The sequence below is a fragment of the Centroberyx affinis genome, unplaced genomic scaffold, assembly GCF_046629955.1.
Source record: "Centroberyx affinis isolate AG114_WGS23_722 - 3 ecotype Tasmania unplaced genomic scaffold, CSIRO-AGI_Caff_v1 ptg000452l_1, whole genome shotgun sequence".
Taxonomy (NCBI): Eukaryota; Metazoa; Chordata; class Actinopteri; order Beryciformes; family Berycidae; genus Centroberyx; species Centroberyx affinis.
Window position 1 is genome coordinate 53,522 of NW_027279113.1, and position 17,707 is coordinate 71,228.

Here is a 17,707-nt window from a genome sequence, read left to right on the forward strand (position 1 = left end):
TTTACCCCTGAGAATGTATACAGTAGGAATCGATAAGGGAATCGATAAAGAATCGGATCGATAAGAAGAATCCAAAATGGCACCGGAATCGGTAAAATCCTAATGATACCAGCTCTACTGAGGAACCTTGTGGTGTTCAGGGGGATTTCTTTAAGGGAGGCTTCTAAGGAAAATACTGTATACTGTTTGCACATTGACTTGTTATGCACCATAAGTTTGAAAGAAAAAATATACTTTATTATTAAATAAAGTGTTGAACCTTATTTCTGCTTTCAAAACCTTTTTATGTACTTTGTAATAACAAATCTACACATATAGGCCTCTGCAGTTCGTAGTAAAATAATATCTAAAATGTGCGATGCCACGGCAAAATGTTGCGCCACCAAATTTTGTGATTGCGCCACCAGTTGAAAAAGTTAGTCTGGAGCCCTGTATAACTGACAAAGGGGAGAAACACCCGCAAAGTGAATTGCATTTCTGTGTTTCAGTGGCTAACGACAAGAAGAAGAATATATAAACTGTAGCTGAGGCTCAGTTTAGTTCTGAGAGGAAGAAGAACAATAAGAAGGAGAAGAAAGTCTCTCTTATGGACTCAGATCAGTTCCTGTCACTGTGTGAAAATGTCTAAAGTCCAACAGCTGAGAGCTTTGGTGAAGCAGCGACTAACTGCGGCTGCTGAAGAGATATTTGGGCTGTTTGAAAGAACGATAGCAGACTATGAGGAGGAAGCTTCTGGTTTAAAAGAGGAGAACGACCGACAACGAAAGCTGCTGGATGCTGTTTTAAATCCTGAAGTGCGCTTACACAGAGCAGGTTGGTGACATTTAAATGTTATTTTCACATTACTCATACACATTGTATGATATTTCTGTTGTGAGCAACTGCAAAGTTAGCATCATTGATCTCACTAACATTATGAAGTAATGGTAACAAGCTTAGGTTAAAATACAATCATGGGTTTAATAATAATAATAATAATAATAAATATAGCCACAAGCAGCGATTGAGGGTTCCAAGCACACATGTTGTGAAGTTCGGACATGCAGTCTAACACCGGCTTTTGTGTTGGCCCGTGACTTCTGTCAAGTTCATCTTTTCATATGGTCATTTGTCCAAAAATTAGGAACTTAAGACATTATGCTTAATTATCACAAGCTTAGTGGTGTGAGGAGACAGCGTTACTCACAGGATTTGAACCCACTATCTTTTGCATGGTAGACCTATTCATTAACCATTAGGCTACTGAGTCCACTGGGGGGCAGTGGAGGGAGCACAAAAAAATAGGGCCAAGTAATGAGACTGTCCAAGCTATAGGCTATTTAGAGCCTTAGAGTATTTTAACTATGGTCAACTATGGTTACAATACCACCAAATGTCGCATGCTACCTCAGAGTTGACCTGTGCACATATGTACCAAATTTGTTTAAGGTAGGCCAACAACTTCCTGACTTAGGGCAATTTTTGTATATTAGGCCTTGCCTACAAATTTTGAAAGCCAGTTGTAGCAAAATGGTATGGACTATCAAAAAACTGCTCGATAACTTTTGTGCAGGACAGTCCAGACATGCTGTGAGTGAAAATTGGTGAAGATTGGACAAAATTTGTAGGAGTAGCGAAAAAACAGTTTTGAACAAAATTCAAAATGGCGGAAAATCTAGTTAGGTGGAGTGGGCGGGGCCTATATGGATGGATGCAGAATGAACCAAGGAATCCAGGGAAAGTGGAATTTTGATTGTGGCCCATACGGTTCAGAAGTTATAGGCCAGAACGTAAAGTTGCTTGCTATAGCGCCACCATGAGGCCAGTTGACGTGGATTTTGTAACCTGAGTAGCGGCTGAGACTTTGGACCTTGGACTTATCTGCCAACAGCATTTAACAGCATTAAAAACAGTTTAAGTATACTTCAAACTAACAATACCATCCTAAATGAAATGCTTCTCTAAAAAGGTGAGTCTTGAGAAGTGATTTCAAAGAATCAACATTGTCCGATGCTCTGACTGAGGGAGGGAGCTTGTTCCAGATGCGAGGGACAGCAGAAGAAAAGGCTCTGTCTCCCAGGGAGCGGAGCCTTGTGTCGAGGAGAGCTAGAGGACGGAGGAGAACAAGAAGGACAGTAGGGAGAGACGAGTTGTGATATGTAGTCCGGAGTGGAGCGGTGCAGGGCCTTGAAGGTGAGGAGCATCACTTTGTAGGTTCTCCTGTAACATACAGGAAGCCAGCGGAGCTCTCTGAGGATTGGAGTGATGTGGTGCCGGGTGGAGGTGGATGTCAGGAGCTGCAGAGTTTTGGACTTGTTGCAATTTGTTGAGCAGATGGGAAGGAATCCAACCTCGGAGTGATGAAGGCATGGATTAGACATTCCGCATCAGCAAATTGGAGGTACGGGCGGATCTGGCTACGCTTCGGAGGTGAAAAAAAGCCAACTGTGGTTTTGTTTATGTGGGGTTCAAATGAAAGTGCAGGATGCAGGATGACTCTGAGGTTCTTTACTTGCAGGAAAGGTGTGACTGTCATATTATCAATAGAGAGGCAGAGGTTGCGGGCTGTATGTGTGTGTCTGTATGTGGACTTGGAGCCGATGAGGATTATTTCGGTTTTGTCGGAGTTTAGTTTCAAAAAGCTGCTGTGCATCCAGGATTTGATATGCTGCAGACAGTTGAGTGTTTCCATTGTAGCTGAAATGTCAGGTGTGGTATGGATGTATATTTGAGTATTGTCAGCATACAGGTGGTAGTTTAGGCTGTGGTTGTGCATAATTTGTCTTCCTTAATGTGTGTGTGTCTGTATTTCAGTCTTACCTCCAGAAGTCCAGCAGCTGTTGGTCAGTAAAGAAGAGGTTCCCCCTGAGCAGCAGGACTGGAGCCCCAGTCTGGACCAGGAGGACCCAGAGACCCCACACATGAAAGAGGAACAGGAAGAACTCTGGACCGGTCAGGAGGGAGAGCGGCTTCAAGGGCCGGAGGAGGCCGATATCACCGAGTTCCCGTTCACCCCTGTCCCTGTGAAGAGTGAAGATGATGAAGAGAAACCTCAGTCCTCACAGCTTCATCAAAGCCAAACTGAGGAGAACAGAGAGGCAGAGCCTCTAGCCAGCAGCTCAACTGAACAGATGAAAACAGAAGCTGATGGAGAGGACTGTGGAGTATCAGAACCAGCCAGGAACTTAGATCCAGCTAGTCATTTACAAGCAACTAGTGATGGCAACACTTCACACTCTTCTGAACCTGAGACTGAAGACAGTGATGATTATGAGAAGGAGACTAGGGAACCTCAGTCAGGTTTAGACTCACTGAAAAACAATGAAGTCCTTATAAGTCATAAGAGATCTTATACTGGGGAGAAACCTTTTAGTTGCTCAGATTGTGGTAAAAGATTTGACCGCAAGGGAAGTCTGCAGAGACACATGAGAGTCCACACAGGGGACAAACCATTTAGTTGCTCAGTTTGTGGTAAAATATTCAGCCAGAGTAGAACATTAAGGTCACACATGAGAATTCATACAGGGGAGAAACCATTTAGTTGCTCAGACTGTGATAGAAGTTTTCGTCGTAAAGGACACTTGAAGACACACATGAGAGTCCACACAGGGGAGAAACCATTTAGTTGCTCAGACTGTGGTAAAAGATTTGGTCATAAAGTAAACTTGAACACACACATGAGAGTCCACACAGGGGAGAAACCATTTAGTTGCTCAGACTGTGGAAAAAGTTTTGGTCATAAAGTAAACTTGAACACACACATGAGAGTCCACACAGGGGAGAAACCATTTAGTTGCTCAGACTGTGATAAACGTTTTCATTATAAACAACACTTGAAGAGACACACGAGAGTCCACACTGGGGAGAAACCATTTAGTTGCTCAGACTGTGGAAAAAGTTTTGGTCGTAAAGTAAACTTGAAGACACACATGAAAATTCATACAGGGGAAAAACCTTTCAGCTGTTCAGTTTGTAAAAAAACATTCACCCGCAGAGGACAAATGGTTTTGCATATGAGAGTCCATACTGGGGAGAAACCCTACAGTTGTAGTGTTTGTTTTCTCCAGCGTTCACATGTCAAACAGCATAAGTGTTCTGGTGAGAGCAGCAGCAGGTGAAGCTGCACAGCTGCTGGTTGAGCTGAATTGTTCAGCAGTAACAGTACAATAAACTGACATTCCCATGCCACTTTCATTTCACTCAGTTTCAGGTCACTTAATATCAGGCTGGGCAATAATTCAATGTTATCATTTATTGTTTTTCGTAGAATCATATTGTGATATGATTGTTCAAGTTATTGTGATACACAGTTCCATTCTAAATGAATGATAAAACACAAATAATTAAAGTCTCTCAAAATGAGATCTGAAAAATATAAATGATTATTTGATAATTACATTTTTTTTTTATCTTACTTTATATTGCTACACATTTCAATGAGATGAACATCAATATTGTTATATATTTCTCCAGAAAAACACCATCAGGTGTCGATGCCTGATGAAGCTCCTTGACAGAAACGTTGCCTCCTTATGAATACATTGAAGTGACGTTCAGACAGTGTGTGGCTGATTTTTCTCTATTGTGATCTGTCGGCCTTCTCCTACACAGTCGTCACTAAGACCGTCTGTCAGGTGTGCAGAAGCTTTCTTTATTCTCTTTTATATGTTGATGTTGAAATAATTTTGATATTATACCCTCTGACAAGGGTGAAGCAAATGTTTAACTTTTACTTGATTATGAATTAAAGCCTCTATTGCAAGAACCTTGTGAAACTCAATTTGTACCTTTGTAGCTAACAACTCATTCAGTCATGTAGAATTGATTTTAATATTGAAATGGAATTCTTGTCATGTTTAATTCAGTGTGCTCATGGAGATGATAACCATTATACCAGTGGTTCTCAATGTGGGGTCCGGGGACCACCAGGGGTCCTTGAGGGGGTTCCAGGGGGTCCCCAGCAAATTGACGAATTGTTCACTTCATTATTTCATTTATAAGAAGTTAACACAATTAGAGAATGTAGAAGAATTACTGTTTTGATCATAGTTTCACTGTTATCTCTTTACCTACAATACAGATAGTCATGGAATTCTGGACAAAATCATATCTGACAATAAAAATATTCTCAGATTTGGGTTTGAGAGATGAAATCTCATCAGATGGGGGTCCGTGGCCCTAATGTGGACTAAATTAGGGTCCTTGATATGAAAAAGGTTGAGAATCACTGCACTACACTACGAAAACTGAGACAGTGAGTATAGCAGAGCTCCACAACCCTATTCAGACAGATGTCAGATCAGATGAGACACAAAGACTGAAAACCACAAGTTCAGTTGGCAGTGGTATACATGGAGACAGTTTGAACACACACACACACACACATGCATGCAGCCAGGTTCATTCAGCGGTTTCTGTAGTGTGGTGGTTATCATGTTCTCCTCACATGTGAAAGGCCTCTTGTTTGAAACCGGGCGGCAACAACCTTATTTCATCCTGTAGGAGTTTTGAATGATTCAGACAAGATGACGAAGATAAGTCAGTGAAAATAGAAAGATGTGACACCAAACAAACCCAGAATATTCCCAATGATAATACAACTTAACAGTTTTTTTCCATTAGCAAAACTTGCATTTAAGTTGCATAATGCAAACAAATACACTGTTTATATAGGACTCCATTTGCTCTAATATTGATGTCATCATGGCCAAATGTTGTGAGGCGACTCACCTTTGATGATGCAGCAGCTGCAGCTGCAGCAGGATGTAGCAGTAGCTGCTGAAACAGCAGAGCAGAGTCTCTCCCCCGGCCCCCTCATCACCTCCGGCCTCAGCTGCTGCCTCCACCCAGGCCTCAAATCCTCCAGGTTGGTGGGTCAAATAAATCTCTAATAATTCCATGAACCATGAGTCCTTTCTTTGCATGTGTGTTGAAACTCTCTCTCAAGGTGTGGCATGCAGTTGGATAGAACTTGAAATTGAATTTGAAACCTATATTTCATATTTTATTGGATTGACAAAGAAGATTTTAGGAAATGTGAGATTGCCTGTCACACCCACTATTTTATGTTGCACATGGTAATTATCCCTCTACTTAACATGTTTTTTAAACTTTTTAAAATCTAATAATGCCCTATTGAATATTCTTCCTTAAGTTAATGGTTTATGTGCTGCTCTTAGGGATGGAGAGTTGACTCCAAAAGAGTCTGTCGTAGCTTCTGTTATCTGCAACTATAGCCACTATACGCCATAAAGTTTCAACACGCAGGTAGGCCTAACCCTCCATTTGCTCTACAATTCTGACATTGAGACAGTAAAATTGTTAAGAAATCCACATAAAGTTGGATATTGATATTTGAAAGAATAAAACATAATTCGAAAAAGCCTCCCAGTTCTGTATTTTAACTGAACGCATGACAAATCAGTTTTCCTTCAATAACTTTGGAAAGGCAGCACTGTTGCTGTAGTGATAGCTGTCAGAGAAACACACACTGACTTCATCACGTCACTTCTGCTCCTGTGTGCTTTCAGAAAAGGTCTGTGTTACTTTGGTACCGGAGCTCCCCCTCACAGTTTGTTGGTCTTGATGTGTTCTTGTTGGCTTGGCCTGGCTTGTTCTGAACAAAGTAGAACTCAAATACATTCATAAAAGCAAAACAGGCCTTTAAAAGTCAAATTTAATCAAAGGAGCAAAACTCAAATAAAACATTCCTCTTTCTTTAACTACTCCTTTCTTTACACTTGTTTCGTTTATATTCTAGTACTTTTTGTATTGCGGTTGAGAACTGTGTCTTGACGCCGTCTTCCAGCTACTGCTTGCACACCTGATTCAATTAATTGCCTGGGGCGCCACAAGCTATCTGCTCCTATATTCTTTTGCCAACCTTTCACCCATAGGTGGCGTCATTGGTCCTGAAAACAAAAACAAAACTGTCTCTAACAGAGTCGATTCTCGATTCTGAGAATCAATTCTACAAATAAACAGAATTGGAGTCGACTCCTGTTGCAATCTCAACTCCAAACTCTGGAATCAAAGAAACTGTTTAATTTAAACAAATTTGTAATTAATTAATTGTGATTTAGGCCTATCTATACTAATCTGTGTTCGATTGCCTTGGTCTGATCCATTTCACAACAAGTGGGGAGAGGGGAGGGAGAAATTCAAGGCTCAATGATTGAATGGTGACCGGCATAAAACTTACATTTTTGTGTTGATTTTCATTTGAAATAGGAATTGATTTAGAATCGATTCCATCAATTCCATTACAAGGAGTCCGAGTCGGAATCGAAACCAAATAAAAATTTGAATCGTCCACCCCGAGCTTTATGAACCTCTGAGATAGTTTATGATTTAACTTTTGAGTCAAATCATTTAAGAGAAATTAATTATTATGTGGCAACAGTTTATATTGACTGAGACAGGATTGCAGGTTAAGACAATGGTGGGACGTGTTGTATGGTTGCTTCTAGTTACATGCAGTATGTACAGGTTGTAGTGAATAGGACATGAACAGTTTCTGTTTCTTACATAGTGAGAAGCAAGTCATCATCCACAGCCTTTGGACCAACTGGACCTGCTGCTTCTCCTCACCAAGGTAAATACACTTGATGGTTTATATTATGGTGTTATTCAGTGTCAAAGTCATTCTTAGTCCTGTGAGGTTTCATGTGTTTTTTTGTCTTTAGCCCTGGGAAAAGTCCCTGTGCCTGTCCCACCACAGCTGCTTGATCTGGTCCCATCCTGGGCCTCTCAGCGGGGATCAACATCATCGCAACATGGTATGGAATTTCACTTTTGTGGCATTTGAATCATTTGCACCACTAGCAACTCATCATTAAGCTTTCCATTTATGAATGTGCTGTGGATGCTGTGGGTTCATAACAGACTATTTATGTTTATTTTGTCCCTTTATTTTAGATCCATCCATCATCACTCCATCCTCTGTCCAGACTGCAGCCTCCATCCCTCCCTCCTCTGCTCAGACTCCAGCCTCTGCCCCCCTCCTCCACCTCTCCACCCAGCCTGCCTCAGTCCCAGTTATGATCTGGATGTTGTCATTCATAAAACTGTGAGCTCGACCAATCATAGTGCAGGATTCGTCCCTGTTGCATGGCTGGCTTACATCTTTGATGCCTGGGCCAGGCCATGTTGACGGGAAAGTAGTAATGTAGGACTCTAGGATTTATTACATTCATATGCAACACACACACACACACACACACACACACACATCTCTGAAACAACAAATACTGTGGATCTTGTAAGTCTACACACCCTTTTAAACTTTGTGTCTTCTAAATTGTGGAAAATAATAGTAATTATAATTGAAAATCAATGATTTTTTGTATTCATTCATAAATGGTAAACCTCAAAATCCAAGAAAAATAAAAAGGTTGAAAATGAATGAAAATACTAAAACTGAATCACTTTTCCTAACTGCACAAACTAACTGTATCTGACCGCTCCTGTAGGAGGGGTCAGATACAACTTACTGTCATAAAGCTACTTTGCCTTTACCTGTGATCAGTTGAAGTGATTGAATTAGATCAGAATGCATGCAGCTGCTCCAGTAGGTTTTCCCAACAAGTGTCTTTATCTCTTAATGCATGCCAGGGCACACAGAGAATTATGGGCAACAAGGTACAGTGGCTGCTGTTATTTGTTATTTGTTGTGTCTATTTGCAATGTATGTTTACCAATAGATTCTACTTTACTTTAAAGACAAACAGTCTTTCATAACTACGGCAGTCCATAGAGGACATACATAAAATCTGTTTTGTCTTTTGTTATGTCAAATATTTATACATTTATGCTCTGTCCATTAAATCCTTTTGGCAATGTGCTTTTACACACACACGTAAATTGTATATTGCAGGGGGGGAAATTGCAAACAATGTATATACAATCCTCATTTTAAAACGCAGGTATTTAAAGCCCAAATGTTTGGATAAAGTCATGGAAGGATGAGACCATAGCATGTCCAGAGTGAGACATTGAAATTTAAAATCTCAGAGTTAATAGAAACAATACAAAAAAATACTTGATAAAATGCACATATCGGATCATAAATTAGACCTACTCACGTGTGATTAATCAAGCTACTGTATAGAGATCACTATATATAGAGCTGTGTAATGGATGTGTGAAACGATACAGTGGCTGTTAGTAAGCAGAGAAGGAGTCTGACATTGTCCATGTTTATTGCATGCACACCTGTTAACCTGGTTTGGACATAAAAGCCAACCATCATCATGGGCCAGAAAAATCAGACTCGTTCTCTGCTTAATAACAGCACCACAGCAGCCACTGTATCATTACGCACAGCTATATCTTGTGAGCCATTATTGATTGATCACACGCGAGTAGTCTAACATTATGATCCGATATGTGTGATGTTATTATTTCCACATTACTGTACAATATAGTGACCCATTGGCGTCTTTGCTTGGCTGGAGAAGCCTATAGTCCAGACAATAGCTGTGACTGATCTCATCTCTCCATGGTCACCTTCTGAAAAATGGTTTATTCTCTATATTCCTTTTTGGTTTCAATTAATATTCATCATGGACTGATGTCCTAAACATCCCTATGCTAACGTAATAGTGCACCAATTGGCTGAATTACCATAAAAGAATCGCCTGATCTGTGTGGGTGGGTTTAAAATTGGCAGTCATGTGGCAGCAGTGCAATGCATAAGATCATGCAGATACAGGTCAGCAGCTTCAGTTCATGTTCACATCAAGCATCAGAATGGGGAAAAAATGGGATCTCAGTGACTTTGACCATTTGACCATTATTAGTTAGTGTTCCTAATAAAGTGTTCGGTGAGTGTATATTGCATGTAACTAGAAGCAACCATACAACACGCATATAAACCATTAACATAAGGAAGAATAATCAGTAGGGCATTATTCGATTTTTAAAAGCTTGAAAAACAGGTTAAGTAGAGGGATATTTTACAATGTAAATAAAATAGTGGGTGTGACATGCAATCGTGACTGGCCCCCTCCTGACAGACGGGGATACTCACCCCTATACTAACGAGGAGTGAGACAGTGTGCGAGGACAAAACCTTTTTGAGTGTAAAATACTGCCAATGTGATCTACTTTTAGATCACATCACCACACTACAGAGACTGGTGAATGAACCTGGCTGCATGCATGAGTGTGTGTGTGTGTGTTCAAACTGTCTCCATTTACGCTGACGATACCCAGCTGTACCTCCCACTAAAACCAAATAGAACACGCTCCCTGAAACCCCTGTTCGACTGCCTTGAAGAGATCAAATCCTGGATGTCCAAAAATGCTCTTATGTTAAATGACAATAAAACTGAGATCGTTCTATTCTGCCCTCCCGAAAACAGCAATGACATCTGTACATCCCTTGGACCACTATCTTCCTTCACTAAACCACACGTAAAAAACCTTGGTGTGTTGTTCGACTCTGCCCTCAAATTCGACAGGCAGATCAACTCTGTTGTAAAGGGAAGCTTCTTCCAACTCAGACGGCTAGCAAAAATCAAGTCCTTTCTCTCTGCCCATGATCTGGAGAAAGTCATTCATGCTCTCATTTCTTCACGGCTGGACTACTGCAACTCACTGTATACAGGAGCTGCTAGCTCCTCCCTCTCCCGGCTGCAGCTAGTCCAGAATGCCGCCGCTAGATTCCTGACTGGTACCCGTAAGCGGGACCACATCACACCTATACTGGCCTCCCTTCATTGGCTTCCAGTCAAATTCAGAATTGATTTTAAAGTTTCATTATTTGTTTTTAAAGCCCTGAATGGACTGGCACCACCCTACATCTCTGACCTCCTGTGCCCCCATTCCACTTCTAGATCACTTAGATCCTCTGACCAGATGCTTCTCACTGTCCCGCGAACCCGGTTGAAGCAAAAGGGTGACCGTGCTTTTTCGGCTGCTGCCCCAAAACTATGGAATAGCCTGCCCTTCATTGGTCCACCCCTTCCTTGGACACTTTTAAGGCGAGACTAAAGACTTACCTTTTCTCCCTGGCCTTTGAATCTTATTAAAATCACTTTGTGTATCATGCGCACCTTTTCTATCTTCTGTTCGGGGTTATTGTCTGTCTGTTATTTTCATTTATTTTTATTTATTTATTTATTTTTTTGGCTGTTTTAACTCATTTGCTGTTACCGTACATGCTTTGAATTCTTTTATAATGTTCTGCGTATCATGCACGTCTTTATCTTCTGTTCTCGATATTATTGTCTGTCTGTTATATATTTTTATGCTGTTTTTACTCACATGCTGTACAGCACTTTGGTCAACTCTGGTTGTTTTTAAATGTGCTTTACAAATAAACTGACTTGACTTGACTTGACTTGACATGTATACCACTACCAACTGAACAACTGATGGTTTTCAGTCTTTGTGTCTCATCTGATCTGATGTCTGTCTGAACAGAGTTGTGGAGCTCTGCTATACTCACTGTGTCAGTTTTCCCCCTCCCAACAGACACAACACAACTTTTATCAGTGAATGTCACAAAATATTATTTCACACGTTTGCTCTCACATGCCTCCACAACAATTGTGTGATGAAGATGATGAAGACCATTGAGCGAGGGGAAACTGGAGCTGGTGAGCAGTACAGGAGTCCGGTGTCTATCTTACACCTTGTTACTCTTTTTAATGTCATGAAGACAAATCAAGAGACAAAACGCCCATAGAAATCGACAAAATATCAAAATCATTTCAACATCAAACATATAAAAGAGAATAAAGAAAGCTTCTGCACACCTGACAGACGGTCTTAGTGACAGCTGTGTAGGAGAAGACCGACAGATCACACCAATTCAGCAAAATCAGCCACACACTCATTGAAATGTGTGGTAATATAAAGTAAGATAAAAGAATACGTAATTTTCAAATAATATTCATTAATTTGTTTCAGATCTGATTTTGAGAGACTAATTATATACATTTTGTCATTAATTTAGAATAGAACTGTGTATCACAAAAGCTTGCACAATCACATCACAATATGATTCTACTGAAAAACAATAAATGATAACATTGAATTATTGCCCAGCCTTGCCAAAACTTCTCCAACAAACACTACAACTGTAGAGTTTCTCCCAAGTATGGACTCTCATGTGCAAAACCAGTTCTCCTCTGTGGGTGAATGTTTTTTTACAAACTGAACAGCTGAAAGGTTTTTTCCCCTGTATGAATTCTCATGTGTCTCTTCAAGGTTACTTTACGACCAAAACTTTTTCCACAGTCTGAGCAACTAAATGGTTTCTCTCCTGTGTGGACTCTCATGTGTGTCTTCAAGTTTAATTTATGACCAAAACTTTTTCCACAGTCTGGGCAACTAAATGGTTTCTCTCCTGTATGAATTCTCATGTGTGATCTTAATGTTCCACTCTGGCTGAATATTTTACCACAAACTGAGCAACTAAATGGTTTCTCCCCAGTGTGGACTCTCATGTGTGTCTTCAAGTGTCCTTTACAATGAAAACTTTTAGCACAGTCTGGGCAACTAAATGGTTTCTCCCCTGTATGAATTCTCATGTGTGATCTTAATGTTCCACTCTGGCTGAATATTTTACCACAAACTGAGCAACTAAATGGTTTCTCTCCTGTGTGGACTCTCATGTGTCTCTGCAGACTCCCCTTGCAGTCAAATCTTTTACCACAATCTGAGCAACTAAAAGGTTTCTCTCCAGTATAAGATCTCTTATGACTTATAAGGACTTCATTGTTTTTCAGTGAGTCTAAACCTGACTGAGGTTCCCTAGTCTCCTTCTCATAATCATCACTGTCTTCAGTCTCAGGTTCAGAAGAGTGTGAAGTGTTGCCATCACTAGTTGCTTGTAAATGACTAGCTGGATCTAAGTTCCTGGCTGGTTCTGATACTCCACAGTCCTCTCCATCAGCTTCTGTTTTCATCTGTTCAGTTGAGCTGCTGGCTAGAGGCTCTGCCTCTCTGTTCTCCTCAGTTTGGCTTTGATGAAGCTGTGAGGACTGAGGTTTCTCTTCATCATCTTCACTCTTCACAGGGACAGGAGTGAACGGGAACTCTGTGATATCGGCCTCCGGCCCTTGAAGCCGCTCTCCCTCCTGACCGGTCCAGAGTTCCTCCTGTTCCTCTTTCATGTGTGGGGTCTCTGGGTCCTCCTGGTCCAGACTGGGGCTCCAGTCCTGCTGCTCAGGGGGAACCTCTTCTTTACTGACCAACAAATGCTGGACGTCTGGAGGTAAGACTGAAATACAGACACACACACATTAAGGAAGACAAATTATGCACAACCACAGCCTAAACTACCACCTGTATGCTGACAATACTCAAATATACATCCATACCACACCTGACATTTCAGCTACAATGGCAACACTCAACTGTCTGCAGCATATCAAATCCTGGATGCACAGCAGCTTTTTGAAACTAAACTCCGACAAAACAATAAATAATAATAATCCTCATCGGCTCCAAGTCCACATACAGACACACACATACAACCCGCAACCTCTGCCTCTCTATTGATAATATGACAGTCACACCTTTCCTGCAAGTAAAGAACCTCAGAGTCGTCCTGCATCCTGCACTTTCATTTGAACCCCACATAAACAAAACCACAGTTGGCTTTTTTTCACCTCCGAAGCGTAGCCAGATCCGTCCGTACCTCCAATTTGCTGATGCGGAATGTCTAATCCATGCCTTCATCACTCCGAGGTTGGATTCCTTCCCATCTGCTCAACAAATTGCAATGTGAAAATAACATTTAAATGTCACCAACCTGCTCTGTGTAAGCGCACTTCAGGATTTAAAACAGCATCCAGCAGCTTTCGTTGTCGGTCGTTCTCCTCTTTTAAACCAGAAGCTTCCTCCTCGTACTCTGCTATCGTTCTTTCAAACAGCCCAAATATCTCTTCATCAGCCGCAGTTAGTCGCTGCTTCACCAAAGCTCTCAGCTTTTGGACTTTAGACATTTTCACACAGTGACAGGAACTGATCTGAGTCCATAAGAGAGAGCTTCTTCTTCTCCTTCTTGTTTCTTCTTCTTCCTCTGTTAAAACATAAACACCACATAAAATAGTCTGTTGTAGATTTGGATCAAGGAAATCACTCAGGGTTATCAATAAACAGGCTGAGTTCCAGTTCTCTTGTAGTTGAATAACTGTATACGTGCACGGAGAGAACAGAGATACAAGCTGGTGGCAGGTTTTTTGCTCTCTGAATAGAGAAGCAGAAAAAATGGAGTCAAGGAGTGTGTAGGGAGGGTGTGCTGTCTTATCAGTCCTGTGTCCTTGACTGTCTTCATCTGGAGACAGGACCGGAGCAGTAAGATCTGGTAAACAAGTTGCATGAAGGATTCAGTAGTTTTCCACTCTGAACAGATACACACTAAAGAAAGAATGATATACTTCATGCATACTTATCTTAGACTTTTTGCTATTCTTTCCTGTCACAGAATCCCTACAGCTGAAATTAGCTCTTTTTAATGTCAGATCATTGGCTAACAAATCCTTTTTGGTTAATGATCTGATAATTGAAAGGAATTTGCATTTAATGTTTTTAGTTGAGACCTGGCTAAACAGCACTACTGGTGTAGCAACACTGATAGAGGCTTGTCCTCCAAACTATAATTTGTATCAGTCTGTCAGACAGAACAGGAAAGGAGGAGGGATTGCAGCCATTTTTTCTACACAGTTTGTGTGTAATGACATTGACCTGGGTGAATTTACATCATTCGAATATCTTGCTCTTGAGCTCAAAGCAGAATTATCAGTGCTCATCATTACATTGTATCGGCCACCAAGATATTCATGGCTGTTTCTGCAGGAATTCTCAGAGCTGATCTCACTTGGTATCACTAGATATGATAGATTAATCCTGCATGGAGACCTGAATATTCATATCAACAAAAAGAATGACTCCAAAGCTATGGAGCTTGTGAATTTACTGGACATCTTTGAACTTACCCAACATGTAAATGAAGCCACTCATCAGCATGGTAACATTCTAGACTTGGTAATAACAACAGGGTTAAACATTGACAATGTTTCAGTATTAGAATCACCTATTTCTGACCATCACTGTGTGTTTTTTGATGCCAGCCTAATATTAACAAAGACTAAAAGGGAATTTTTGGTTCAAAAGAGATTCCTAGATTGCAAGGCTGAAGCAAAGTTCTCTAATATTATGAAATCATTTGAGTCATACAGCATTGACTGCTCTTTAAATGACATGGTTGAAAATGTCAACAATACCTTGTCATCTGCTTTAAATACTGTTGCTCCACTAAAGGTTAAAAAGAAGTCGACTGACAGAATCTCCCCATGGTTAAACAATAACAGTGTTAATGAGATTAAGAGAATCTGTCGAGCAGCTGAAAGAAAATGGAGGAAAACCAGGCTCACAGTTCACTGTAATATATACAAAGAAGCCATGACTGTCTATAACAAAGCAATACGTCTAGCAAGAAAGGATTACTTTTCCAAGATTATTACAGAGAATGCTGGAAACTCTAGAATATTATTCTCCACTATTGACCAGCTACTCAACACTGCCCCCACCCATCTGCAGTTCTCTGCATCAAATTGTGAAGAACTTGCATTGTTCTTCAATAACAAAATAACTTCAATTAGAACCAGCATTGCTGTTGATGTAAACACAGATGACCTCAGCAAACCCTGTAAAAAAGATGTAACCATGGGAAAATTCACTTGTATTACATTAACTGAGCTTTGCAAGACTGTCACCGAGTGTAACTCCTCCACCTCATGTATTGACCCTGTACCTACAGCATTTTTTAAGTGGGTGTTCGATAGTGTTTCAAATCATGTCCTGAAGATTATAAATACATCCCTTCAAACAGGCATCTTCCCAGATGCCTTCAAAACAGCTGTTGTAAAACCCTTACTAAAGAAACCCAACCTAGATGGTAATGCACTGACCAACTATAGGCCGATATCCAACCTTCCATTCATTAGTAAGATACTTGAAAAGGTAGTTTCAGTGCAAATAAACTCCTTTCTTAAAGTTAATAATATCCTGGAGGAATTTCAATCTGGCTTTAGAACATACCACAGCACTGAAACTGCTCTTACTAAAATAATCAGCGACCTCAGACTAAACTCTGATGAAAATAAGGTCTCAATTCTTGTCCTCTTAGACCTAAGTGCAGCGTTTGATACGATTGACCATGATATCTTAATCAATCGTCTTGAAAAGTTGGTTGGTCTTTCTGACTGTGTGTTAAACTGGTTCAAAACATACATCAAAGGGAAAAAGTTTTACGTCAGTCTTGGAGATCATGTGTCTGAGAAACATGACATCTGTTTTGGGGTTGCACAAGGGAGCTGCCTTGGTCCATTATTATTTTTACTATACATGCTGCCACTTGGTGACATCATTAGAGAGCACAATGTATGTTTCCATAGTTATGCAGATGACACGCAACTGTACATCTCTGCTGAACCAAATGATGCTACAGCTATAAACTCCATTACTACCTGTCTTTTGGCAATAAATAAATGAATGAGCAAATTTTTTTTAAAGTTAAACGAGGACAAAACTGAAGTCCTACTAGTCGGCCCTAAAACAAAAAGGGAAATGCTGTTTAATACTCTGGGAACATTGACTCCCTGGATTAAATCTGAGGTTACAAGTCTTGGTGTTATCCTAGATTCAGATCTAAGCTTCAAGTCCCACATTAACAAGGTGACGAAAATATCATTTTTCCACCTTAGAAACATAGCTAAAGTACGACCATTTATAAATCAAAAAGATGCTGAAAAACTGATTCATGCCTTTATTTCAAGCCGACTCGATTACTGTAACGCACTTTTTACTGGTCTCCCAAAAAAAACCACTGAGAGACTTCAGCTCATTCAAAACTCTGCAGCTCGGCTATTAACCAGAACCAAGAGGAGAGAGCACATTAGTCCAGTTTTAGCAGCTCTACACTGGCTTCCTGTAACATTTAGAATTGATTTTAAGGTCCTCCTCTTTATATACAAAGCCCTTAATGGGCAAGGACCAAGCTACATTGCTAACTCCCTTGTTCACTACTTGCCTTCAAGAACACTGCGATCATCTGCTGCTGGTTTATTGGAGGTTCCCAGCAACAGCCGAAAGAAAATCTGGGATGCAGCCTTTGTCAGTTACGCCCCAAAGCTATGGAACACACTACCTATAGATATCAGGGAAGCTAGCTCACTAAATATTTTTAAAAGAAAGCTAAAAACTTATCTCTTCACTTTAGCCTTTAATTAGCTCTGACTTTCCTGATACAGGCCTTAAACTCTTTTTTTTTTGTTTTTTGCACTTGCTTCGCACTAATGTACTGCTGCACTTCTTTTAAAATGTTGTATTTTACTTGATTTTCTGCATTCTATGTACTCTATTTCTTAACTTTATTTTCATTATTATTCAGTGGGTTTTATTTTCCATCTTATGTTATGCTCATTCTATGTCTATTTTCATGCATGTAATTTCTTTGTTGTAAAGCACTTTGAGCTGCATTTCTTGTATGAAAGGTGCTATACAAATAAAGATTATTATTATTATTATTATTATTATTATTATTATTATTATTATCCCTGCGTCCCTTTCATCTCCCAAGGGAATTTCCCACTGTAGTTATGGGTTGTGTATATGTTCCACCAAGCGCTAACATCAAGGTAGCAGCAGAACTGATAGCTGACAGTGCTAACGCCATGCTAGCTAAATACCCCGACGCTCCACTGTTTATTGT

General features: G+C 40.3%; 1 protein-coding gene and 1 pseudogene across 1 annotated transcript; one reads left to right on the forward strand and one right to left on the reverse strand.

Moving 5' to 3' along the window:
- Positions 1 to 620: 620 nt before the first annotated feature.
- On the forward strand, positions 621 to 9,755 carry LOC139642283 (zinc finger protein OZF-like). Its single transcript, XM_071517049.1, has 3 exons — positions 621 to 813; positions 2,806 to 4,071; positions 9,700 to 9,755. The coding sequence occupies exons 1-3, from the start codon at positions 621 to 623 to the stop codon at positions 9,753 to 9,755; spliced, it is 1,515 nt and encodes a 504-aa protein (XP_071373150.1).
- Positions 9,756 to 12,022: 2,267 nt separating this feature from the next.
- LOC139642284 (gastrula zinc finger protein XlCGF57.1-like) lies at positions 12,023 to 13,937 on the reverse strand (annotated as a pseudogene).
- Between the last annotated feature and the right edge of the window lie 3,770 nt (positions 13,938 to 17,707).

Excerpts from the sequence above, each read along its gene's own strand:
- LOC139642283 (XM_071517049.1), top strand. The coding sequence starts at position 621 with ATGTCTAAAGTCCAACAGCTGAGAGCTTTGGTGAAGCAGCGACTAACT. Across the intron at positions 814-2,805 it reads AGTGCGCTTACACAGAGCAG|AAGTCCAGCAGCTGTTGGTC; the intron begins GTTGGTGACATT and ends TCTTACCTCCAG. Across the intron at positions 4,072-9,699 it reads ACATGTCAAACAGCATAAGT|CTTCAGTTCATGTTCACATC; the intron begins GTTCTGGTGAGA and ends ACAGGTCAGCAG.